The sequence below is a fragment of the Doryrhamphus excisus genome, linkage group LG7 (assembly GCF_037039965.1).
Source record: "Doryrhamphus excisus strain RoL-2023G ecotype Guam linkage group LG7, RoL_Dexc_Guam_v1.1, whole genome shotgun sequence".
Taxonomy (NCBI): Eukaryota; Metazoa; Chordata; class Actinopteri; order Syngnathiformes; family Syngnathidae; genus Doryrhamphus; species Doryrhamphus excisus.
Window position 1 is genome coordinate 22,659,898 of NC_136363.1, and position 26,104 is coordinate 22,686,001.

The following is a 26,104-nucleotide window of genomic DNA, read 5'->3' on the forward strand; positions in this document are numbered from 1 at the left end:
TTGTGTTTTGGGACCATTTTGCAGCACATTTGTAACACGAGTAGTAAATAACACTGGCGTGACTTTGTTCCCACCTTAGTGTCAAGCCAAAGTTAACTCAATTGGAGTCAAAAAACACTTTTTGAATGAAGAAGTGAAAGATCACATCACTATGTGACTTATGACTTTTACTCAAGTAAAAGTAAAGTAGAGCTAGTATTTTACGAAACAAATTTTACTCACGAGCCACACAAGTACAAATATAAATATGTACAATCATTAATTTTAATCATATTAATCAATCGTGATCGTTTAATCAAGCGTTGTGACAGTGGATGGTCATATTGTTGTAGTTGCGTCGTGCGTCCAGCAAGGGGCAGTGTAGACAACATTTCCCTCCTTGCCCACTTGGCGACGCACCACCGAGGGACGTCACCACTTCCTGGTAGTGACGCAACGCGTGACGTCAGGCAGAGAGAAGCCAGCCCCATCGCTGCTGCTGTGTAGTGTTTGTGTGGAGCTGCTAAAAAGACACGCTGGGAGAAAGTTTGCCCGACTAACATCAGCATTCTCCGGTCGAGAAAAGCCCACAAGCATCGGCGTCGGATGCTCAAGCCCAGTTAGCGAAGAGGAAGAAGAAGCAGAACAAGAAGAAGATATTTCCTGTGGAGAAAAGCCGTCGTTTGTCATTTCGGCTCTTCAGTTTCCGGATATCGTCGGGCTGTTTTGGTGGAACATTCGCTTAGCATCACTTGGATTTAGTCTGGGATAACTTTTCCTCTCACGCTTTGCACATTCGGAACATGGAGACGCTGAGGTAACAAGGTAACTATTGTTCATCTTATTTCCTGTTTAGAATGTCAACTCCAGGGCAAGATGTTCTTAAACTACCAGATGTGCGCAATATTACTGCTTTATTTCATGTTTTCATGTGCAAATGAACTTTTGGGATCCTGTTTGCATGCGTGTGTGATCCACATTTGCTGGAAAGTCACTCTCCAAAGATTCCTGGTCTCTGTTCACACTTTATGTGAGTCCACAGAAGAAATGCTTTCGTGGTCCTATGCCTGGGACGAGCATGCCCAGCCGAGTCCATCCGCCTAATGAGCTTTTAATGGAAATGAAGCGAACTACACAGGAAGAGACTCGATGACTGATGGCAGACTTTATCAGCACTGTGACGTCACTGCAGGCTGAAATAGCCCCAATAGCTCATCTAAAGTCCACCTAAAGGTCTGAAAAACTAGACCCGACCCTTGGATTTAGAGGTGAAAAGTTTTAATTCAGAATTTTTGTTGACATGCTCCTGTCTTGCGTAGGATGTTTTATTTTGTGGTTCAGTTGCTGCTGGAAATGTCAACAATGTCAAGCTAGTTTAGCCATTCGTTGGTCAAACTCAAAAACATCAAACTGAATGAGGGAATTGAGGAAATATTGACACATTTTTGTTCGTTGTTTCACTTGGTTGGCAGTGAATGCCGCAAGAGATGCTAGCGAGGCGCCGGTGGTTCATCAACCAAAAGTGGAGGACGATGGCTAGCCAGTCGTGACGTGTGTATTACCGGGAACCCGATAGGTTCTGCGCAAGCGCGCGATCTCCCTTAGCAAATGTTTAAACCAGTTCTTCTGGAGTGTCACATGCTGTGGTAGTAATAATATTTATCAAGTTATTAATGTCATTAAAAGTCACATGAAGTCATAAAACTTTTAGAACTGACAACAATGTTAGTCTTGAATTATTGGAATTTCATTCGTTGCTGCCCCCTTCTGGTGTGGAGTTGCTGGGGTCTGCATCCGGGGTCTGCATCCTACGAGGCTCCTCCTCCAGCCTTCCGCGCACTTCCTGGTTGTGTCACGTGGTCTCATGTTTACTCTGACGTCCTGGCAGAATATCTGCCTTCAATCGCGACAGTAAAGTAACACAATTATTAGTTATTTAAATTAGGTTTTACAGAAGAGCGAAGAAATGTTATCCTTCTACAGATTCTACAGATAAATTAAACATTCATAGCACACATCAAACTATATGCTTAAACCAATAAATCAATATTTACTATACTTATTAGTTCATACTTACGCTTGGTTCTGTGAGCCTTCCACCGTAATGTGGACTTTTTTAAGGGCTGGACGGAAGCGTGCTAAGAATGTTGGGATAGGACGCGCCACAAAGGTTGGTGGGAATGCAGACTTCTTCTCGATGGAGAAGGAGGACACATTTGGAGGAGCCTTGGTGGACGTTCTAATCGGGACAGCCTTGGCTCAGCACTATTCCGTCATGCAGCCTACAAACGTACACGTTTAGGATGCAGACCTCGGATTCAAACACAGCCAGCGTCGTTTCCTGTAGCGAGGAAAGTCAAGATGCCAGGAGGAGCGTGGGGGTCAGAGGTCGCAGTGACTCACCCGGCAGAATGTTGTGATAAAGGTGCTTTTTAGACGTTGTGCGGTTACGCTAGGAAGCTTCACAAGTTTGCTTTGTGGGCGGGAAGGTTTCACGTCTATAAACTGAAGAATAGAATCTCCAAGCATTAAAAGTATCAAAGAAAAAAGGAACTGCTGATTTTAGGTTTTAGGTTGTGTTTATCGGGGGAGTTCAGGGGTCGAGGTACCTACCCCTGCAGGACCCGATGGAGTTCTGCCTGTATGGCTAGTTTAAGCGTGTGCCAGTGGAAGACATCTTTTGGCGTCTCTTTGACAAGACCGTCCTCTCATCGCCAAACGTTCCACTCGCTGTCTCCGCTCCAGTGAATGAATGCGCTAGTGATAGCATGTCGGCGTTTAATGAATGGAGCGGCCAGCTTTAGTTCACAAATTGCACTCCCATTCCTCCTGGTGATATTTTGAGCTTCTGCAGCTATTTTTAGTGTAGTGGTTCACATAAAGAACTACTTGCTGTAGACGACGGGAGACGATGGTCTAGGTTCTCATGGCGATGCCGATCATGTGACAGCAGCAGAGCAGCTCTAGTCCTACTGTCTCCAATGTCCTGATTCATTTCCGGAGTTCTCTTCTCCAAATGTGCAAGCAGCATATCATGCACTATCTTGACTAAATACTTTTTTTGGACTAATCCAGACATATCAGAATTACGTTTTCTGATGCTTGCAGCTATTATTTGCTAGTGTTGGTGCGTAAATTTGGCCCCACGTGACTTTGGATGAGTTGTCGGGTCAAGGTTTTGGTGGAAGTCTGGCTTATGCCCGAGGAGGCCTCCCTCCCGCAGGGTGACATTCTCCACGTCCTCGTGCACCTCCCTCACATGCAGTCTTCCCAGAATCTGCCCCGAGGTGACTCATGCGGGGCGACTTCAGCCAGCTCCGTGTCGGCCATCGCTCAGCGTCGCAGACGGGACCGACCTTTGTTGTTCTTGAAGGAGCAAGTCACCTCCAATAATCACTCTTCACTTCCTGCCCGTGTCGCAACTCCTAGTCTGCCGGGGGTTGCGGCCGTCGTCCTCTCGATGACTTCACTCGCTGTTGATGGTTTTATTTTGGAAACCACGTTTGACACCCCCACGCAATGTGCTCGCAGGATGAAGTCCCACTAACGATGGTAAGCCTTTTAGCACCATACAAAGTCTGGAGACTTTTATCTTAGTCTTTTCAGTAGTCCCTCCTTTATCACGGCTAACTGAGAAGTAGGGTTTAATATTAATAAGCCGCGTTATGGTGAGGGAGCGACTATATGAAGTGTCTATGAGCAAGGGTGAGCAAGTGGCGGCCCCCCCATGAATGAATGATATGAAGCGTCATCCTTCCTGTCAGTCATCTCCATGCAGCCTGGAGACACCAACATCTCATGACGAGCGCATCATGGCTCACGAGCGCACAACCTTCTGGCGGCCGATGATGGCGCCGCCCTGTTGATTGCTTTGTGTCGTCGTTGCCAAGCGCAAACGTCCTGGCGGCTTTTGGTGTGTCGCAAGAAATGGAAGGAGGCATTTAATATGGTCCAAAAATATCCATCCGGTGTCGGAGCAATAAAATACTCCTTTGGTGGACACGTACGTGACTTTTTTCCCATTTTGGCGGAAGTCTGTCTTTGCAGGATTACGCAAAAAGCCCACGGCAGAAGTGCGGACGCCTGAGGATTATTGTGAAAGCTGCTTCCAGTCTTTCAGAAACAGCACAGGCAGAATATTTGGCCAAATTCTCAGCAAGAGTCTTGGGATCTGCAATCCAGCGTGCTTACATCTGCTGTGTTCAGCGAGGGAAGTCTTTAAAATGTTGTTTTTCTCCTTGGGACGCTGTGAAGCTTATTAGAAAAGCGCCCTTGGGTCATATTTTCTATGCATTTTCACCTTTTGTCCGAGCGCCCACACTCCCTGGCAGCCATGATGAACGCTTTCCAAAATGTGTTTTGCTGTAGATACATCTGCCTGTTTCTTCATTTTCCAGAAGTTGCTTTCTTCAGGTTTTTGATTGGCTAGCATGCCATGCATCCCTGCTGGTGTCATGGTCCGCTTCTATGTTTCGAGGGGGTTTGATTCCCACCGCTGTTGTGTCAGGAAGGGCGTCCGGCAGAAGAACTAAGCCAAAAGCGTTCATGCGATTGAGTCGCTGCGGCAGGGAAAAGCTGAAAGATAAAATCACTGCTGGTTGCGGGGGGGGGGGGGGTGCAGGGAAACCTGGAAATTTGCATAATTGCCTGGAACGCATTAGAAAAATATGAAAGGCAAAACAAATATGTTGAGAACTACAGATGAACTTTTCTTCTGTCGCGAAACAAACACAACAAAGTCGCCCGTGAGTGCTTTTTTTGGGGGGTAGGGGGGCTGCTCGTTGAGAATAGCGGTACATGCTTTCATGTTAGCCACCTCCGCCTCAAAGTCTGCACGAGATTTGTTGACTATGGCCTAGCAAAGTCTATTTAAGTTTGGCCTGTATTAAGCATCAAATGGTCTAAATGAACTTAAATATAAATACAGGATAAGGGCTAGCGTGTGAGTCCATTTGACTATACTGTATTATTTATGTCTTTAATGGAATATCTTTGTGTGTAAAGGTGATATAGGGGTGTTATTCCACGTCTAGAGGGCTCTAATATTGTTTATAAACAGTATTTAGAAGGTTGTTAAAAGATTCTTTGCACTCTACCAAAATATTCGGAATCATACTTTGGGAAGTTCACCTATCATGGTCGGGTCTGGGACCAATCAACCGTGATAAACGAGGGATTGCTGTTTTTAAAAAGACGATCCAGAGGGGCCTGAATACTCACTAAAAATAGTGCCAAGTCCTTCCTGTTACGTGTTCTTATTCTATGGTGCAGCTGAGGTGAGTTGCTTTTTGGAAAAAGAGCGTCTAGAGCAGCCTGAATACTAAAAATGGGCAAAAAGCGGCGCCGTTGGCAACACCGATTCTTACTGTCTGGCAGAGCAGGTGCATTGTGGGAAACGGGCAGCACCACGATGCAGGAAAAAACCTCTTGAATTGCGTGTAGATCACGGCAGAACGCTCTGTTAGCACTCGGACCAGTACCAGAGCGCTAAACAAATCCAGACGTGCGCAGGGGTTTCATTTGCGGATTTGCGTACATGGCAGGGATGGGCCGGTGATCCCCGCATGCTTTTCCAGAATCACGTTTCCAGCTTTTTCTTTGGGACTCCGCCACGCCGGTGACGTCAGACGTGAGCTCAGACGGCAGCTGGAGAGAAAACCTTTGACCTCTGGAGAGCGCGGCCGGGAGGGGAGTTCCCTTGTTTGGATAGTGATGCAAGGCGGCTGAAAGATGGCGGCTGCGGATGCTGGCTTTAATCAGAGGAATACAAATACCACTGCGGTGGGAGCTCCGAGGCTTTGTCCGACTTGAAAGAGCATCACTTGGTTGGAGCTCTCCTTGATGTGTTGAAATCGCAATCCCAGCGTCGCCTCATGAATAATTCCGAGTACGGAGAGCGCCTTTTCCTGGAGGACTGCTGGCGTTGGAGCAGCTCCAGCGACCGGACATTTGCATTCCGTCCTCGCCAAGAAGTGTGAGGAGAATTGGGCCGGCCGTCAGTGGGCACCGCTAGCCTGGCATCGTGCTGGGCCGGGGGGCCAAACAGATGGGCCATCTGGTGACACGCTGGCACCGGACAGGGGCGAGACCACCTGTCCTAGGACTCTTTCATGTAGGCCGGACTCTTAGATGGAGATCTCTCGGGACCTGGAGGGACCAGACGTGGTCTTGTTTGTTTGTTTCGTGCGTATTTGCAGAGTTGATAAAAGACCGCGTTGCCATTTTCCCTGTTAGCGGATAACATAAAAAAATAGCTCGGATGGCTGATTACCCGTATTGAAGGTGGGTTAGGGCGAGCAAATCAAGCGTTCCTTTTCCGTAACTTCTCCTGAGCTGATTTTTAACCAACATGGCGTGGATGGTGTGGGACCGTTTCAGAGGAAGACTTTGTCAGCCACCTGAAACGCCAGCATCGCCACCACGCCTGGGGCTTGTTCCCATTGCCGCGACACACACAGATTCAAACGTGACACGATTTCTTGTCTGGTGGGCACTAGGCCTGGGACGATGGGAAATAGATGAAAATGGAGTAATAACAATCAATATGTTATCTATAATCAATCAACATGTGGGCGTTCGTGTCTGGCAGGGGGAGGGTTGACTCTGCATTGCTTTCAGCACCTTACTACATTTGTCCCATAGAACAACGGCATGAGCGGAGCGAGCCTTTTAAAATTATTGCCAATGCAAATGTGTTAGAAAGACATGTGTGTCTTTCTAGCTTCATGCTACGGTATTCGGTTGTTGTTCTTGGAGTGACCCGTGCACGTTACGTCCTAACCACAGGCAAACATCAAACATGGTGGAATTCCTCTACCGGTTGGCCATTAAAGACTTGAGACTATTGACGGGATTCCACCACCAGCCTGCAGAAATCTCATTGGCAGACTTTCCAAAAGGTTCTATGGATCTCCAGAGAGCGTGCCGACCAAGTCCCCGTCATCGGATGAATAGCGGCGCTGTCGCCAATCTGGTGGAAAAAAAAAAGTGTTTGTGTTGAAAGCGGCACCTGCGTCCTGTTTTGCAATCGCAGAAGCATCACGCCGACTTGTGGCAGTCTGGTCAAAGTCTTCTTCTCTTTGTCGTCGCAGGCTGAAGTGTCCGCCTGCGTAGAGAGACGCTGAGCTCCGTGCTCCAGTTCAACGGGGCCACTTCCCGATGATGACAGTAAACATGGGTGAGTAGCGCCGCCGGGCCCGCTTCGCCGCGCGCGGGTACGCACCTCTCACACTTCCTCTGGCAGGAACAGCACGGAGAAAAATAACACATTAAAAAGCACCAGATGGCCCGTTTACTTTTATGACATTGTTTTCAACCTCCATGTTCCCTCCGCTTGATTCATGTTCTGGTTCCATACAACACGTACAGTACAGTACCAGGCAACAATGCGGTTCCTCTCGCAGCCTGGACGCCACGTGACCTTTGCAAATATCACATCCATATCTTTTTGGCTCTGCTACCTTTTATGTTTATCACTTCTCTCTGCAGATGACGGTCTCCAAAATGGACCCAGACAGCCCCGGAACTTGCAAGGTACACGACTTCAACACGTGCATTGCTCACAGGTGTTATTTGAACTTGTACGCTTTCAACGTAGACGTGACAAGCGCTCAGCAGAATGACTTGAATGACTTGAACAAAGCTATCTGGGCTAGTTGCTAGTCAAATGTCCAATGCATGGAAAAGTTGCTTTAGCAAAAAGAGCCGTTATTTAGCTTTGGAGCGCGTTTGTGATGCAGACACACTTGACATGGAAGTAGCACGTGTGTACGTCCTTCCTGGACACGCCACTTCCGACTCCTTCCATCACTGTGGCTCGCCGTCGTTGCATCGACTTCCCTCGCGTGACTCGGAGATGGGACGTTTGTGAACCACTTCAGTCTTGTCGATGGTGACATCATTATTATGTTGATTATTATCATTATTATGTATCGCATTCCCGCTTAGCATCGGCATTTGGAACAAAAGGATGGGAGTGGGATGGGTCTCCACTAGCAACAATCACTCTGGTATTTTAACTGTATTATTTTTTAAATAAAATAACGGCCCATATTTCCAAAAATGATATGCATTTATGTAAAATATGAGTATTATTAGAATTATTAAAATTATTTGCGGATTACTCCGATGCTAGCACATTAACACATGCTGTAACGTTTGAAGCAGTCGTGAATGAGACGACTCGTTACTGTGCTACTAATGTTAATACCATTGTTAATTACATTGTCGCTATTATTAACGCTACCGCATTGGACAGTGGGTCACAGCCTGGGGCTTTTCTCTTTGAATTCGAATTCCCACCGTGCGGGGGTGCGGGGGTGCATGACATTAAAGGTAGAGTATTGTTGACATTGTTGTTAAAGAATGGCACACTGCTGGGATACCGATGGCAATGTTTGCATACGTGGAAACATTAACTCCCATCACAGCCTCCGTTACATCACAGCCATTATTCTCAGTCACAAATTAACTTTGTGGTCTTGCAGATGCTACGTATCAGCTTTAATGCTGTTGGAGCTAGCTGACGCTTTTGTTGGGACAGTGTGTGTGTGTGTGTGTGTGTGTGTTGTGCACATTTGGCTCAAGCTGCTAATCCTGCCGGATGCCTTTGCCATGATGTGTCACTCGGCACCAGGAAATCCCCTCAATGTCTTTATTCACACACACACACACACACACACACACACACACACACACACACACACACACACACACACACACACACACACTGGCTTGGCCTTTTTGCTTGCAAGTCGCAGCTCAGTGAAAGCTCGTCTTCTGACTGTCCTGCAGCCTTTTAGTGTCCAGCCAGAAGTCCCTTAAATATATTTATACGTCCACTCTGACTTTTTTTGTAGCTTCTCCTCGCAGCCTGGTAACAAAGTTGCACAGCAATGATGCAACAGCCAGCAATCAGCCTGCATTGTGTAATGTTGTTAGAGCTGCTTGGCGAGCTGGGACCGCCCCCCCCCCCTCCCCCTCGTTTCCCCCTTAATGCGCGTCACATTGTACCCAAACATGCAAGAAAAGCACCGTAATTAACGTGTAATTGCACGAGTGCTGCTGATGTTGACACAAGGTTTCATCCAGAGGCTAAATCAATCCATGCTAAAACTTCCAATTACGTTTCAATAGGCGGCAGATACAGTAAGTGAACATCAATCAAATATGATGGAGGGCGAGCAGCTCCAGGGATGGTAGCGACACAGCGACTTATGTTACACATACGGTATATTTATGATAAAAAAAATGCTGCTGAAAACACATCCCTATCCGTAAAAATGACAGTGAGAATTATGCCACAAATAGATTGCAGTCCTGTGGGAAACCCTGCTTTGTTTTTATTATCACGCTGGTTTCACTACACCCCCCTTGGTGAAAGTGGTACAGGCTAGTACAGGCTTAGCTAAGGTCATAGCGCTACATAAAGATACCAAAACTCTCGAGGGGAGGCCCCATCCTTGACCAGAGGATAACCTTCCAGCGCCATCGTCCCGCTGAAGGATGGAGGATGGCAAGGCCTTCTCTCAAATGCCCCGTAGGTGCCGGGGTTATTTTAGGACGTGGTGACAACGAAGGGCGAAGCGTTCCGTGGTCCCCCACCGTGCACCGCCGATGACGTTGCTGTCATCTGGTTTCATCACTCCTTTATTTCCACTTTTCCCTTCTGAACGTGGCGCTCTTCACACACACACACACACACACACACACACACGGGCAGCCCTGTTGTTTGTTTTGTATCCTTGACTGCGAGCACACAGCCTAGTGTGGTGCTCTCACACTGAAACAACACACGTCACACCACAGAGACAACGGCCAAGAAGTTCGGAAAAATGGCCTCCATGATGAAATCCTTTCTGCTGAATTATCCCCAAGATAAAAGTCACCACATGGTTGTCTATCACTCTGCGTATTTCTATCTATCTATCATATCTGTCTCTACGTTTATACCTAACTTGCTTTTATGGCGGTGAAACATATTTTCTCAAGTGTTCACCGCTTACTGATTCAATTAAAAAAAGAATTCATTCATTTCCTGAAGTGGAATACAGAGGACAGACGCCGTGACTCAGTTCCTTCCTGTTGGGAGAAGCCCCGCCTCCTCGGCCACTTAGTCATGCTCTTACTTTGTAACCGCTTCGGACGCAGACCCCGCTTGAGGAATGCCAGCTATTTTGCCGTGCTATCTCTTTCTCCTCTTGTTCTTCAAGGAGCAGGAAGACATCAGCGCTTCCCATCACAAAGTCAAACTGCCATCGCCTCATCTTGTGGTCGTTATTTACGGGAGGGAAAGCTATCGCTCTTTTTGTCTGACACGCACCCCTGACGACAAGCAGGCGGCATTTAGTTGGGGCGGCCCGCTGTGAATACATTTGGGCCACCACAGATACATTTGCTGCTATCTCATTTTGGATGCCCCCATACAGCTTTTTCACTTCTGATGCGATATCGATATCGCAGCCTTGAATATCGGCGGACAGATATCCATCTAATATCCATCAACGCAACTACATACCTTGGTTAACATTAGTGCGTTTTTTGGTAGCTTATATTGGGGCACTTTTACATTCAATAGCTGCAGGCCAATTGCTGATATCGGTCCTATATTTGATATCAGTATTGGATGGGGACATCCCTAATCTTATTATTTATTTTAGATTTCACTAATGTGAGGTTAAGCAGGTAGTGGCAAATCTATTTGTGGCGGTCCACATGTGTTTGTGGCGGGCCGCCATCAATACATGAATGAATGTCCCATGTTTTATTTGTGTGGTTTCGTACCAGGTCACCTTGCATTGTTAGAAAGTCACAGACAGATGAAATATGTTCTACTTATTATTATTATTATTATTGTGGAAACTTTCACATCAAAAACACCGTTCTATGCCCTTTACTGTAGATTGTTTGCTGAAATGTTATGAGGAAATGAATGAATAGGTGGCTGATGGGGCTATTATCCCATCACAATAATAGGGAATAATAGTCTCTTAGAGCAGCATGGATGAATTAGTCAAAGCGGGTTAGGCAGTCCGTCCGCACGTATTTGCTGTGCGCTGCACATGGGAACATGGACGTCAGTCTTTGTGTCTTATCACCTCCCCATGAACCCAACCCACTGACCCACACTTGGCAAACAGTGGCACCGAGATCAAATGGCATCACACAGCCCATCTGCTGACACACACACACACACTTTGAAAGAATGCGGCCTTTCCTGCTGGGGCTGCGGCATTGAAGGGTGGATGTATCGTACGTATCGTACGGTATGTCCACGCGCTCGCATCAACGCCCCCCTCTTTAGGTCCCTAGTCAGCACACCCCCTAATGGCTGCTAATAATGTCTGGTTAGGACATGAACGAGAGAGACCAAGCTCGGTTCATGCGAAACAGCTGATTAGAATCACACAAGTCCCACCCCTTCGCTGAATTTCATCACCCGCCTGTCAAAATGGAAAAGCTGTCTCCAGCTTACGTGTGCCGTGACGTGTGTTGGCGGACGCCATCCCGAAACCAAAACTTCCTGGAGCTGATTTCTTGTTACTTCCGTAGGTGTGATCACGGGTGGGTCCCCGAACGTTTGTAACCACGGCAACCTGCTTGGCACCCCAATCGGCGGATGCTGTGGGGGTCAAACTAAGAAAAGCCAGCAGCTTTTTTTTTCACGGATTTCCATCATTTTTAAATTTGGCGTCTATAATAATAGACCAAAACTAGATCATAATCATAGCGCTGATGAGTCATCAAAGATAATTATGGTGTTTGGCTGCTGGGTGTGTCTTGTGTCGGAGTCGTGCGCGTAGGCGGATTTTGAGCAAGATGCTCGATGCTTATCATAAACAATAAAAACGTAACAAAAGAAAATAGTCAAGGAGGGAAAGTGTTTCCCGGGTGTTCCACTCCGCCCAGTGGAAACGTCGTCACCGCCTCCTTCACAACCATGGCCAAAGTCATCATGTTTTGTTCCGTCTGATGGAATGTGTGTTTTCTGTTCTGTCCCCCCCCCCCCCCAGATGACGAGGAGGCACTCAACTCCATCATGAAGGACCTGGCAGCGCTGGGTTGCTGCTACACGCCGCACAACAGCCACAAGCCCAAGAGCAGAACCCTGCTGTACAAACAGGTCATTTTATTCAGCCAACACATGCATTCACAAACATGGCCGCCACACACATGGCCGCCATGCTGTCCTGGATCCAAAGGATGACAATATTTAATGTAAAGCCATCCATGCGGATGATTATTACAAACTGTTTCCTTACTTCGTTTCATGGCCGACATTTTGCTCGGAAAACGACACAACACAAACACGGCGGTCAGGGACACGGGAACAACACTCCACCAACATGGCAGACACTCCACAAAGATGGCCGACATGCTAAAACCGCCAGTGATTCCTCCCATGTAAAAGTACATGGAAGTACGTAGAAGTACAAAGTCAGCACTACACATGACTGTGATGTTCCTGTTGAGGGTCTTGTCAGCAAGGCAGCAGAGGATGAATTAGAATTTGTTCCTTTAAGAAAGGCGCTCATGCGAGTGTTTCCTGCGTGCAGCGAGAGATCAAGGGTGGCGATAATCAAACATGCGAGCGCGGAGAGTTTCTGTTGAGAGTTGCCTCGGCGAGCAGGGAGGGGGCGGGGTCACCGCCTTCTCCTCGTCCAATGGGCTGCACCATGACCTCACGCAGACTTCCAGGCTCCTCTGGATTCCTGCACCCTCGGGTGATGCTTCTATAAATAGACATCATCTGATTGTGTCACCTTTTGGTGTCACATGACCGCCTTATCTTTGTGCCGCACGGCTCCACTAAACATTTAAAGCACACTTTGGAGCGCGGGCGGACAATCAAAGTACCGCCATCGACGCATGAATCACTTTCCCTTGTCATGACTCCCTTCTCTCCTTGTTTTTCCTCAACAGGATGTAAGAGTCAAGCTGGAGCATGAGAGAGAAAAACGGTACGTTGGATTGGATTTTCACGCCTCCATCCCTGCCTTAACTCCTCATTCTTTTGTTATGCCGGGGATTTAGAGTGGATGGGAAATCACAGTTCCGTGCCAGAGTAGCGTGGAAAGAAGGAACATTCTTGGGTTGACATTTAGCCGAGGCCTCGTGTTTCAGCCTTGGTCGGAGAGGGGAAGGGGGGGGGCTTTCATGGGCCTGAGAGACTAAAAAAAAATGCACGGTGATTCTGAGGAGCGTCCAACCTTCCTGGCATACCTCCTACCTTCTGTGGTTCCAGCGTTTCCTGCAGGACTCGGGTATTCTTTATGTGTGCATCATATGCTGGGATACATGTCACATGACCGCTTGAGGCCAGGTCCACAACAATATACATACACAGTCCTCCCCCGCAATATTGCGGTTCGATGCTGTTATATGAATGTATGGGCTTCCTCCGCCCTCGTGACAGTGGCTGCACACACTGTGGAACTTTGGGGGATGAAATGTTCACCACACTGGAAGACAAAGCAGCAGAGATGCCTCAGCAAGTTCCCTAATTCTCTTCTGGACATGGAACAGTCCTTAAATGACAAACAAAGCCTCCTCTGCGCCATCTGAAGAAGCGCCAGAGGGACCTGGACCAGAATAATTGCCTTAAGTTCAGCCGTGCGTCAGAAGCAGGGTGACAGCGTGTGCACGTCCAGCAGCCTCTTCTCCTTTTCACAGCTCTAATTGGCTGCCGGCATGGAGGAGATGAGATGTCTATGTTCCCCGGGCTTTGGTCCCACCCTCGTTTATCATACGGGAGCTCCTACATAAGAATTCACTGAAACCATCCTTAGAAAAGGAAAGCAATAGATACATTCGGTTGTCATGAATTGTTGATGAATTCATGAACTTCTGACCATCCCAGGCCTCGTGGCCATCACACTTTTGCTCTCTGAATCAGACATCTTGTCACGGCTCATCATGTGACTCCCCTGCTAACTTCTGGATAATCATTTCTCCACCGTGTGCAATGCGTCCTCCCTTTTATTTGATTCCAGACCGTTGGTACTGATTCTGGTCCACTCACGTCCAGCTGCGGTCCACCTTTAAGTTCTCTCAGTGCCAAGTAATCCCACACAGCAATTCCCATCCCAGTTAGCTGCCGTGATCGGGAATCCCGCCGCCGTCCGCTGGTCTGCCTGAGTCAGTAGAACCACGCTGCCCGTCCACAATGGAATCTAATTGGCCCGTCTCTTTTCATTGGCAGGCTCTGGAGCTTTAGGGCAGGAAATGGGAAGCCAGTGTGTTTTTTTTCCCTGGTTTTGCCTCAGGGCCGGAGCGTAACGGAGCAGACTTTGTGTGTGTGTGTGTGTGTGTGTGTGTGCGTTTGCTGCAAATGGTGCCCTTTTCTTGCCACGATGCCTTGACAGGAAGGAACGGCATATCTTTGTGACGCTCAGGCTGGTTATCACACTCATCATCTGGGAGCATAAACAAGACAAGGAGCGTTGTGATCTGCAGGCCTCCCTTTTCCCAGAATCCTCTGCAGCCATTAAGATAGGCCCACGTCTTGTCCTCTGATGAGGGGATGCAGTAACAACACGCTCTTTTATTTCTTTCTTTGTCAGGATATACTATAACGAGATAACGGGGGCCGATTCTTCAAAAGCGTGAAGCAAAGGGAATAAATGCGTCTCTTTCCTTTTGTTTTTTCAGGCCTGTCAGCGTTGTATTCTGTAAATATCTCAGCGTCTGTCTATCTTTCACCCTGTCACTCTTTAGAGAGCAGGGAAAGACACACATCCTGCTGCTTTTGCTGCCACTCCACTTTTCCTTTTTTCTTTTTTACCACCCCCTTCCTCTCAGGAAGTTTCCCATCTGCCTTTGTGTGCTGGCTGGGATGAGGGAGGCCCGGCCGTGTTGAAACAGCGGCCGACGCGCACGCTGACTGGGGAGGCGCGCTCATGCGTACATTTTTGCTAACAGCCGCTGATAAGAGTGGCGAGGCGCGCATGCAGCACGTAGGCCTTCACACGGGGACGTGCACACCAATGCGTCTTGTTGCTGCCGGAAGCTTGGCATCGCTTGGCATTGCTTGGCATCGCCTAGCATCTCTTAACATCGCTTGGCATTGCCCAGTATCTCTTAGCGTCTATTAGCATCTCTTAGCATTGCCTAGCATCTCTTAGCATCGCTTGGCATCGCTTGGCATCGCCTAGCATCGACTAGCATTGACTAGCATCTCTTAGCATCGCTTGGCATTGCCCAGTATCTCTTAGCGTCTCTTAGCATCTCTTAGCATCGCCTAGCATTTCTTAGCATCTCTTAGCATTGCTTAGCATTGCCTAGCATCTCTTAGCATCGCTTGGCATCGCCTAGCATCTCTTAGCATTGCCTAGCATCTCTTGGCATCGCCTAGCATCTCTTAGCATCGCTTGGCATTGCCTAGCATCTCTTAGCATCTCTTAACATCGCTTAGCATCGCCTAGCATCTCTTAGCATTGCTTAGCATTGCCTAGCATCTCTTAGCATCGCTTAGCATTGCCTAGCATCTCTTAGCATCGCCTAGCATCTCTTAGCATCTCTTAGCATTGCTTAGCATTGCCTAGCATCTCTTAGCATCGCTTGGCATCGCCTAGCATTGCTTGGCATCGCTTGGCATTGCCTAGCATCTCTTAGCGTCTCTTAGCATTGCCTAGCATCTCTTAGCATTGCCTAGCATCTCTTAGCAACTCTTAGCATTGCTTAGCATTGCCTAGCATCTCTTAGCATTGCTTAGCATTGCCTAGCATCTCTTAGCATCGCCTGGCATTGCCTAGCAGCTCTTAGCGTCTCTTAGCATCGCCTAGCATCTCTTAGCATTGCCTAGCATCTCTTAGCATCGCTTGGCATTGCCTAGCATCTCTTAGCATCGCTTGGCATTGCCTAGCATCTCTTAGCATCGCTTGGCATTGCCTAGCATCTCTTAGCATTGCTTGGCATTGCCTAGCATCTCTTAGCATTGCCTAGCATCTCTTAGCATTGCTTGGCATCGCCTAGCATCTCTTAGCATTGCCTAGCATCTCTTAGCATTGCTTTGCATCGCCTAGCATTTCTTAGCATCTCTTAGCATCGCTTGGCATCCATCTCGTATCAAGTGGTGGTGAGGATAGTCGTCTTCCACAAGCACAGAAACTTCCTCTCTTGCCAGGCTACGCTTTTCAAACCTTCACTATTAAAAAAAGCCAACACGTCACTGTATTTGACAGCCCTTGAACGCACCATTGTGTGTGCTCCCACACAGACAGACTGACCTCTACAGGTCATTGAATACATTCTCAGATTTTTTTGATTTGTCGCTAGTTGCCTCCTTGAAAAAGCGTGTGTAGAGCTATCTGAATAATATGCATACGTCCATTTTCAGCCCCGCCCATCAAGTGGTTAAGCTGGAGCCTATCCCAGTTGTCTTGCAGCGATAGGCTCAGCAAACATTTGTGTTGACTTTATTGTAATCGTATTCAGGTTACGTAACTCGTGTGTGTTTGGCCGTACGTTGATATGAGCTGGAAGAAAATAGGATTTTTTTAAATATTGTTTTTTTTTGTCCACCTTTGACTCTCCACCTCCTTTCTTCCCAGGATCATCCCCTTCCACAGGCCGCTCAAGTTCAAGGAGCTGCTGCAGAAAGTGACAGAGGCCTTCGGCCAGCAGTTGGAGATGTTCTTCACGGAGAAAGAGGTAGAACAATGTCCATGCCTAAATCCTCCACTTTAGATGTTCCTCCCACATCGTGGTGCTTTCACATACGACAACAATGCAGCACAGGAAAGGTCACCTTGGGTTTGGTTTTTGGGTTTTTTAGCTGCTTCTGCCCCTGAAGACCCAGGAGGACCTGGACCAGGCTCTGTTGTCCTTAAGCTGCAGCACGGTCACCAACGGGCTGCTCAGGATAGTGCTGAAGACCCCCAAGAACAACCATGTGAGACCCCCAATAAACACTCAAACACACTTGTCTTATGGCGTCAGGCCGATATGCATCACTTAGAGGAAACGTGATTGCACTTCCTGTCTCATACGCCCGCCCCCCTCCCCCGATGCTCTTCCTTGCAGTACCTGCAGGTGAACAGCAGAGACAAGCAGAGCGAGATGAGGTCATCACGCTCGCTGGGCGATCTGAAAGGCTCGCTGCTGAAGGGCTCCGAGAGGGTGCGCAAACACTCCACAGGTGCTCATATTTCATATTTCATATTTCATCAGATGTGTTCTCATCGCTTTGTGTCCTCCAACACGCAAACCTGAACTTTATCGGGGTTGTTGAGGGACGGACGGGGACAGAGGAAAGCACAGCTTATTTTTAATAATCCATTAGTACTGTACTTTTAACATATTGGATAATTCATAAGTTTACGTTGCATTTGACTGACATTTTATGGATATGAAGGTTAGAAAAGGGAAAAGCTGTTGAGAGAATAAATATTAATCAGTGGGAGGAGAAGCAAGCTTGCATATGTTACCAATTGTGGTTTAAAACAACAGAATGAAAAAATTATATGTTAAATAAAAAGAAATAATACAAATTATATATCATATTCAAACATAAATATTTTCCTAATGAAACTGCCATTTACGGCCTTTGGGTTTTTTTTTTAGCGTCTGGAACTGGAAATGAAAAAAATGGAAAATGTAGCAGTCATTCTTCTGAGAAGGATGATGCAATATTAGTAATATTAGTAATGTTGGAATATTAAAAATGAAAGACTAAGGAGGAATAAGTTTATAATATTCTGATAATAAATGGCGATTGGGGTCCATCAAGGGCGTGCGTTGGTCTCGGTAATTGAGGTCACGTGAGGCGACGTGCTTTTGTAAATCATTCCCCCGCTCGGCGCCGCAAACGGCGCTCATCACAATAGCCACACCCCCCACCCCCGTCGGTTGTCTTTGTCAGAACTTAATGCTGACTTCCTCCCTCCAGGGTCCCTGCACACGGGGCGCACCTCGCCGCCCCCGGGGAGCGTCCCCGAGGAGCAGCAGCAGATCGCTCGCCAGGGTTCCTACACCAGCATCCACAGCGAGGGCGAGTTCATCCCCGAGACCCAGGACCTCAGTGTAAGAACTCCAAGTCAGGCGGAGGCGTGGCTAATCTTGTGGCCCCCGGACTGAGGGGCGAGGGGCGCCTGGCGTTCTGACCGACTCTTGTGTTGTTTCAGATGTTGGATGCCTTCGGCAGCGCGGGCAACTCGCTGTCGAGCAGCTGTCAATCAATCGAGCAAGCGCTGGACAGGTGAGTTTGAGGGTAAAGCGCCTTTAAAGAATGGGGTCACCTTGCTGTTGCCATAGCAACACCACTCTTTATCGCGACGCCTGGACTCCACCGCCGCTATCACAAGAGGAGCAGACGGAGAGACAGGACACGGAGAGCGAGAGAGCGGGAGAGCGGGAGAGCGGGAGAGCTAACGAGAGGATTTGGAGTGGAAAGGGAAAAAGAAAAGCGAGCGAGCGAGCGAGTGAGCGAGGAGCGGAAACGTCTCTTACCTGCACGAGGCTTATCGGGCCTGCAGGCCCAACAACAATGGCAGGAAACCGCTGCATGGAACTTTTCCCTGCCAGCGAGCATGCGTGCCCCTTATCCAGGGGTCCCGTGGCCCCGCGACGCCCCTCGGTCAGCAGAGACGTCACTCCCTGCCGGGGGAGGGGCGCATAAGCCAGATATGATGTTATGAAATATAAGGCGCCGCTTGCTTGGACTTTTCATTCTTCCACCGCTGTCATCTACGCACAAATGGGCAAAAGTCTTGGGTCAGCACCGCCTTAGCGGCTCCATTGACCTTTTATGTCACTTTGACAATGAACAGCATGTTAGCATTTCTTCAACGTCTTTGGGGCAGTCGTAGCGTTTCCCACGCTCATGAACGTAACTGGCTGTGACGCACGTGATGCTGGGGGGTCAGAAGGTCAGCCTTTTAATATGGTGCTCATCCGTGACCCCCCCCATTTGAGCTGGGACTGTATGAAGGTCTCGTGGTGACCTTGAGGATTCGCATGCATGCATCACACTGCTGATCACGTCTCATTCAGGACCGTGTTGAACATCAGTTGAAACTCAAAGATTTTCCAGCCGCAACGCAGAATTCAAGTGCACTCAGTTGGGGGCGGGGGCGGGGGTGCGGGCTCCGTCACGTAGTGGGACTGCGTGTGAAGATAAGGCGGCGAGCGGAATGTTTTTTAAACTCTTCTTCTCTTCTTGTGATTGCAGCCCACCTTTCTCCCAGAACAACCGCGACAACAATTACCTGAACCTCAGCTACGAATACAAAGGTGAGTGCGGGAGGGGGAGGGGCCGGCGTGTGAGCGCGTGACGCCAGCGTGCACGGCCGAGCAGGAAGGCCGCTTGCTCCCTCTGTTTGTGTTTGTTATGATAGTCGCAGGAAAGGAACTGGAGCTCTGTTTCCTCCTGGCTCTCGCTAATGAGCCACTTTTCCACCAAAACGGAGAAGAAGGGAGGAGGATTTTTGTCAAGAAGTCCCACTGTTGGCTTGAACGGGAATGGCGTGACGTCTTAGCAGCGCCGCACAATGAAAAGTGCACGGGAAGCAAAGGACAACAATGCAGGACGTCCAGCATTTGGCTCCTTGGAAAGGAACTGCAGCAGGACAGTCCATTCTGTACACTGGGAAGGGGGAGACCGTGCATGGGACCTGGTCTATAAACCCGCTTGGAGCTTTTTGGACTATCCGTGTCCCATCACGTGCATTCATTAGCCGCCTCTTTTTAGCTCTTTTTATGTCTTTAGTCTTGCATCAGGAATGGGCTAATTAATAATTGGCAAAACTGCAAAAATAACCTGCACTTTCAATTACGAGGTTCTGAAAATGGAGCTGAAATCACCCCCCCCACCCCACCACCCCACCTGGTGGGCGTCCCCAAACGTGGGCGCCCCCTCCCGACTTTACAAGGCAAAGCATCACCCCAGCAATCCCTGCTACTCGGTGGAAAGGGTCTGTTAGCTCGTCATAATCCCAACCGTTGGGGGCCAGGCTGTCCCCGTGTCCCCGGGAGGCTCAACACACACACACACACACGCACACGCACATACACACACACACAGATAAGACCACCCTGCCCTTTGTGAAGACTTCTTCCAACCCGCTGCCTTTCTTTCTCTCTGCCAGTGCAGAAGAAGAAGGTGTGGAGGTGTTCATTGTGTGCACCACTTGGAGGCCCGCTCGTGCACGCACACGTGCACGCACGCACGCACGCACACACACACACTCGTGCACGCACGCACGCACGCATCCAAGTGTAAAGCTGCACGGCCCTCTCCACCGAGAGCTCCACTATTTGTTTATCATTCCCCTGTTGAGTCGATTTTTCCTCTCCGTTCTGCGCCGAGCTAAACACAAAAAATAACTCCCGTCGCCATGGGAGACGGCCGCAAAAACAGCAGGGGGGGAGGGGGGGGTCATCTGACAGAACAGCTGCTTCCAATTGAAAGTGTCTCTCGCTGTTCTGTGTTGTGTGTTTGCGTCAGCACTCGTCCTCACCTGCCTTCAGTTACGGCTCCGCCAGGCCAAGCCAGAGTCACATGACCTCTCCCGGCCGCCGTCATGCAACACACGCACTCGCTCGTCTGTCGCGCTTTTCCCCGAGCTAGATTGGCTGCTCAATCACGGCCTGTTTGTCCTCCATCAGGACGCCACGGCAAGGGCGGGACTTTTCCTCGCCAGTTCCAGCTGCCCAATCGGACCAAGGACTACGGAGATCGTAAGTTTTCTGACTAGCAATGATTTACACAGCCGCCCCGCCGCTTCCTGTCTGAGAGGAAGCGGGAAGGCCGGGGCTCCCTCGCCGCACCTGTGGAGCACCACCCGCCCCCCCCCCCCCCCCCCTTGACAGCAATATGTCTGCTTTTGGTCTTCCTGTAGGTCGCAGGACTCTTCCACGCAGCTTCATGCCGCAGGAGAACCTCTTCCAGCTGGTTCCCTCCAGCCGCACGCGCAGCTACAACGGAGACGCCACCATGCAGTACGCCGAGCTGCGCTCGCTGGGACGCCCCCCCGACAAAAGCTGCCAGCGCGGGACGGCCAAGTGTGAGTTTTCTTCCACGCACTTCTCAACTCCTGTTTCCTCACAAGTCCTGGAGACTCTCCTGGAGAGTCCAGTCCTGCGCTCAAGACGCCGTCCGTCCATTTGACATCAGTCATTGACGTCCATCCATCCATTTATTCATCCTTCCATCCATCCGTCCATTTGACATCAGTCATTGACGTCCATCCATCCATTTATTCATCCTTCCATCCGTCCATTTGACATCAGTCATTGACGTCCATCCAACATCCATTCGTCCATCCAACATCCATCCGTCCATCCAACATCCATCCGTCCATCCAACATCCATCCGTCCATCCAACATCCATCCGTCCATCCAACATCCATTCGTCCATCCAACATCCATCCGTCCGTCCAACATCCATCCGTCCGTCCAACATCCATCCGTCCGTCCTACATCCATCCGTCCGTCCAACATCTATCCGTCCGTCCAACATCCATCCGTCCGTCCAACATCCATCCGTCCGTCCAACATCCATCCGTCCGTCCAACATCCATCCGTCCGTCCAACATCCATCCGTCCGTCCAACATCCATCCGTCCGTCCAACATCCATCCGTCCGTCCAACATCCATCCGTCCGTCCAACATCCATCCGTCCGTCCAACATCCATCCGTCCGTCCAACATCCATCCGTCCGTCCAACATCCATCCGTCCGTCCAACATCCATCCGTCCGTCCAACATCCATCCGTCCGTCCAACATCCATCCGTCCGTCCAACATCCATCCGTCCGTCCAACATCCATCCGTCCGTCCAACATCCATCCGTCTGTCCAACATCCATCCGTCCGTCCAACATCCATCCGTCCAACATCCATCCGTCCATCCAACATCCATCCGTCCAACATCCATCCGTCCAACATCCATCCGTCCAACATCCACCCGTCCATCCAACATCCATCCGTCCATCCAACATCCATCCGTCCATCCGTCCAACATCCATCCGTCCAACATCCATCCGTCCATCCAACATCCATCCGTCCATCCAACATCCATCCATCCGTCCAACATCCATCCAACATCCATCCATCCATCCATCCAACATCCATCCGTCCATCCAACATCCATCCGTCCAACATCCATCCGTCCAGCCAACATCCATCCATCCATCCAACATCCATCCGTCCGTCCAACATCCATCCGTCCGTCCAACATCCATCTGTCCAACATCCATCCGTCCATCCAACATCCACCCGTCCATCCAACATCCATCCGTCCATCCAACATCCATCCATCCATCCGTCCAACATCCATCCGTCCATCCAACATCCACCCGTCCATCCGTCCATCCAACATACATCCATCCGTCCATCCATCCGTCCAACATCCATCCGTCCATCCAACATCCATCCATCCGTCCAACATCCATCCATCCGTCCAACATCCATCCATCCATCCAACATCCATCCGTCCATCCAACATCCATCCATCCGTCCAACATCCATCCGTCCATCCAACATCTAACATCCATCCGTCCAACATCCATCCGTCCGTCCAACATCCGTCTATCCATCCATCCATCCATCTTGTAATAATATCAATCAGCCAAGGAGTGGAGAGGAAGCCGGACTATTCGGTGTTGTGCGGTGAGTTCTTGTCCCGTCAGCAGCGTGTGGGCGTTAACGAGGATGTTTGTGACAGCGAGGCCGCCATGAAGCGTCTTTATGTGTTTAGTGTGAGAGCTCGGCGGTCTGTGGGCCGTCTCGTGGGTTCTTCCCGCCCCGCCCGCCCACGCGCCGCCAAACGCGGCCACAAAGAGCGTCCGCTAATGCCCAGACAAAGTCTCGCCGTCTGAGCCGCGGAGATGATCCCTTCCCCCCCGCCCCCCTTAGGCGCCGCGGCGGGAAATTAGCGAGGATGAGATGAAGACGGACTCTTCTGGCTTCCTCTCGCGTGTGATGGCGTGACTTCTTTGTGGCTCTTGCAGCACCGCGGGCGCCGGTCAACTGGCGGCAGGGCAAGCTGCTGGGGCGCGGGGCCTTCGGGGAGGTGTACCTGTGCTACGACGCCGACACGGGCCGGGAGCTGGCCGCCAAGCAGGTGCCCTTTGACCCCGACTGTCAGGAAACCAGCAAGGTGAGCGTGAAGAAAAAGCCGAGTCGTGGGGCGCGGCGTCTCAATGTTTTGGGGTGCAGGAGGTCAACGCTCTGGAGTGCGAGATTCAGCTGCTGAAGAACCTTCGCCACGACCGCATCGTGCAGTACTACGGCTGTCTGCGAGACCTGGAGCACAGGAAGCTCACCATCTTTGTGGAGTTCATGCCCGGGGTGCGTGTTTGCACGACACGACACGACTTCCTGTTTTTTGACGTCTGTCCCATTTTGACGCTGACCTGACGGACTCGTGCTGACCTCAGGGTTCCATCAAGGACCAGCTGAAGGCCTACGGGGCGCTGACGGAGAAGGTGACCAGGAGGTACAGCAGGCAGATCCTGCAGGGCGTGTCCTACCTGCACAGCAACATGATCGTCCACCGAGACATCAAAGGTGACAAGCGCCACTCTTGCCTCATTTCCTCCTGGCTGGGAAGGGCGGGGCTATGTCTAAAGCCGGCTTACGCAACACAAAACTTCTCTTTGCTTCCTCTTTGGCGGGGAGTGCCGGAGGAACGGCACGCTTCTAAAAATGTTTGGAAAATCTTTGCTGTAGCGGTCACGAGCGCTTTGAGTCACCTCACCGGGAGCGAGGAGGGAAAGGTCGCGTCTGGATGGAAAAAACAAGATGGACGCAGGCGGCGGTGGGATTTGTTCCACACCAAAAAGCTGTTAGCGCTTCCTGTCGAGTCCACGAGGAGGCAAACAAACACCTTTGCTGCAGTTAGGATGGGGTGGGGGCAGGGGGGGGCATGGACGCCATCTTTTGGAACTGAATAGATTTCATTGGTGGGACCTTTTTCCAGATCTGCACCAAAGTGTGACACAAATGGAAAATAAAAACTATGACGAGAATAAAAACATACATTTGCAACAAGATTATTGTATATTAAATTAATATTAAAATAATAATAATCACTATTATTATTATAAATATTATTGTATATTTAATATTAAAATAACAACAATTATTATTATTATAAATATTATTGTATATTTAATATTAAAATAACAACAATTATTATTATAAATATTATTGTATATTTAATATTAAAATAACAACAATTATTATTATTATAAATATTATTGTATATTTAATATTAAAATAACAACAATTATTATTATTATAAATATTATTGTATATTAAATGAATATAAAAAATAATATTCAATATTAATATAATATAATTAATATAAATATGAAATATTAAAATTTTTATTAAAAACATTTGCTATGTGTGCTAAGATTATGATAAAACAGCAAAATTATAACATGAGTTTTTTTTCTTAATTTGAATAAATACTATCTTTAGAAATATATACATTTTTATTATTGTCATGTTCTTTTCTGAGGTACGTTTTATGGAATAATTTCAACAAAAATAAATCCTGACACGTGATTGGCCCTCGAGCGTCCAGGCCGGTCCAGGTTTTCTTTGCAGGTGTTTTCCGGTCCTCCAGAGCCTCTTTAGTAACGGCGTCTTGCTCGGCTTCTCTTCCGCCCAACCAGGTGCCAACATCCTGCGGGACTCCTCCGGGAACGTCAAGCTGGGGGACTTTGGAGCCAGCAAACGCATCCAGACCATCTGCATGTCCGGCACCGGCATCAAGTCCGTCACCGGGACCCCCTACTGGATGAGCCCGGAAGTCATCAACGGGGAAGGCTACGGCCGGAAAGCCGACGTGTGGTAAGAAGGACGCCGGTTGAGGTCCACGTGATGACGTTTGTCACCTGATGTTCCGCGTGCGTGTCTGCAGGAGCGTGGCCTGCACCGTGGTGGAGATGCTCACCCAGAAACCCCCCTGGGCCGAGTACGAGGCCATGGCGGCCATCTTTAAGATCGCCACCCAGCCCACCAAGCCCACGCTCCCGGAGGGCGTGTCCGACGCCTGCAGGGACTTCCTGCGGCAGGTCTTTGTGGAGGAGAAGTGGAGGCCCACCGCCGACGTTTTGCTCAGCCATCCCTTTGTGCAGGGGGGCTTCTGAGCCCCCCCCAAGGCCCGCTCTCATGCACTTAGCGGACTCGTGTTGGTAGTACTGTAACGCCACCCCTCACGATCTTTTTATACTCCAAGTATTTCTCATCAGCGCCTTACCATAAGACTTTCTAAGCCAGAATGTTTTTTAAACTAGGATTGCACTTTTTTGATATCACGTGACCTTTTCCACCATGCAGGATAATCACCTGAGGAGATATTTTTCTAGACTTTTATACGTGATTTCCTACCAAGACGGCTCAAGCAGCAACAGCGGCCGCCGTTGACTCCACGCCAAAGAGGATGTGGAAGCACATTCAGGTTGGGTTGACTTCCAGTATTAATTCTTTTCTTGTTGTTCGCCTCCACGTTCTGGCAGCCTGGTGCACTGCAGACCAAAACCTGATGCGGCGTCGCGTTGCTAAGACGACAGGAAGGAGAAAAGTGTCTCACCGTTGCCTTTACTTTGCTTTGCTCGCTGAAAGACGCCAAGCAAATCACCAAAAACAAAAAGCTTGTTTTGACGCTGTCGTGGCACTTTCAACAGCAATGATCAAATCTTTTTATTTCGCTCTCGTCTGTGCCTTACCTACTTGTAAAAAAAAAACACTTTTTTATACGGAAACATATATAAATATATATATATTCTGTAAATACACTTTGTTCTGCACTTTTGTATGACACTCCTCAACATTATAAGACGTCTCATAGCTGTGTTCCACAGTAGATTGTCTCTGAGGAGCTTTGGATCGGGACTCACTTTGAATTTGTCTTCATGACAAAGCCTCCACAATTCAACTTTAGCAATTTATTGATCTTTTGTACATCTAACTTAATAAATCAAAGGTCTAATTCCCTTTTTTTCTGTTGAATGTGTGTGTTTATTTACTTCAAACGGCAATGAAAATAAGCGTTGAAGTTTAATTTCTGTGAACATCACAAGTTATCATATCTGAAAAGATGAAGCTGATACAATAATTCATGTTTTACATTTAGGATTGAAATGTGTTCATAATAAAACATCTCAATGATGACAT

The 26,104-nt window shown here is 48.8% G+C and overlaps 1 protein-coding gene across 2 annotated transcripts; it reads left to right on the forward strand.

The window, feature by feature from the left end:
• The first annotated feature begins 444 nt into the window (after positions 1 to 444).
• map3k22 (mitogen-activated protein kinase kinase kinase 22) lies at positions 445 to 25,924 on the forward strand. 2 transcript variants are annotated; one of them, XM_058060388.2, is made up of 18 exons: positions 445 to 804; positions 7,071 to 7,156; positions 7,468 to 7,512; positions 11,991 to 12,100; positions 12,901 to 12,938; positions 16,530 to 16,629; positions 16,754 to 16,870; positions 17,002 to 17,116; positions 17,867 to 18,000; positions 18,102 to 18,175; positions 19,148 to 19,209; positions 20,584 to 20,655; positions 20,817 to 20,981; positions 22,927 to 23,075; positions 23,135 to 23,266; positions 23,356 to 23,485; positions 24,601 to 24,778; positions 24,849 to 25,924. In XM_058060388.2, exons 2-18 carry the CDS (start codon positions 7,138 to 7,140, stop codon positions 25,075 to 25,077), a joined length of 1,869 nt encoding a protein of 622 aa, XP_057916371.2. In that variant the 5' UTR covers positions 445 to 804; positions 7,071 to 7,137; the 3' UTR covers positions 25,078 to 25,924. The 2 variants fall into 2 exon arrangements, with proteins under 2 accessions (XP_057916371.2, XP_057916372.2); XM_058060389.2 differs by lacking the exon at positions 445 to 804 and adding an exon at positions 972 to 1,212.
• Positions 25,925 to 26,104: the final 180 nt, after the last annotated feature.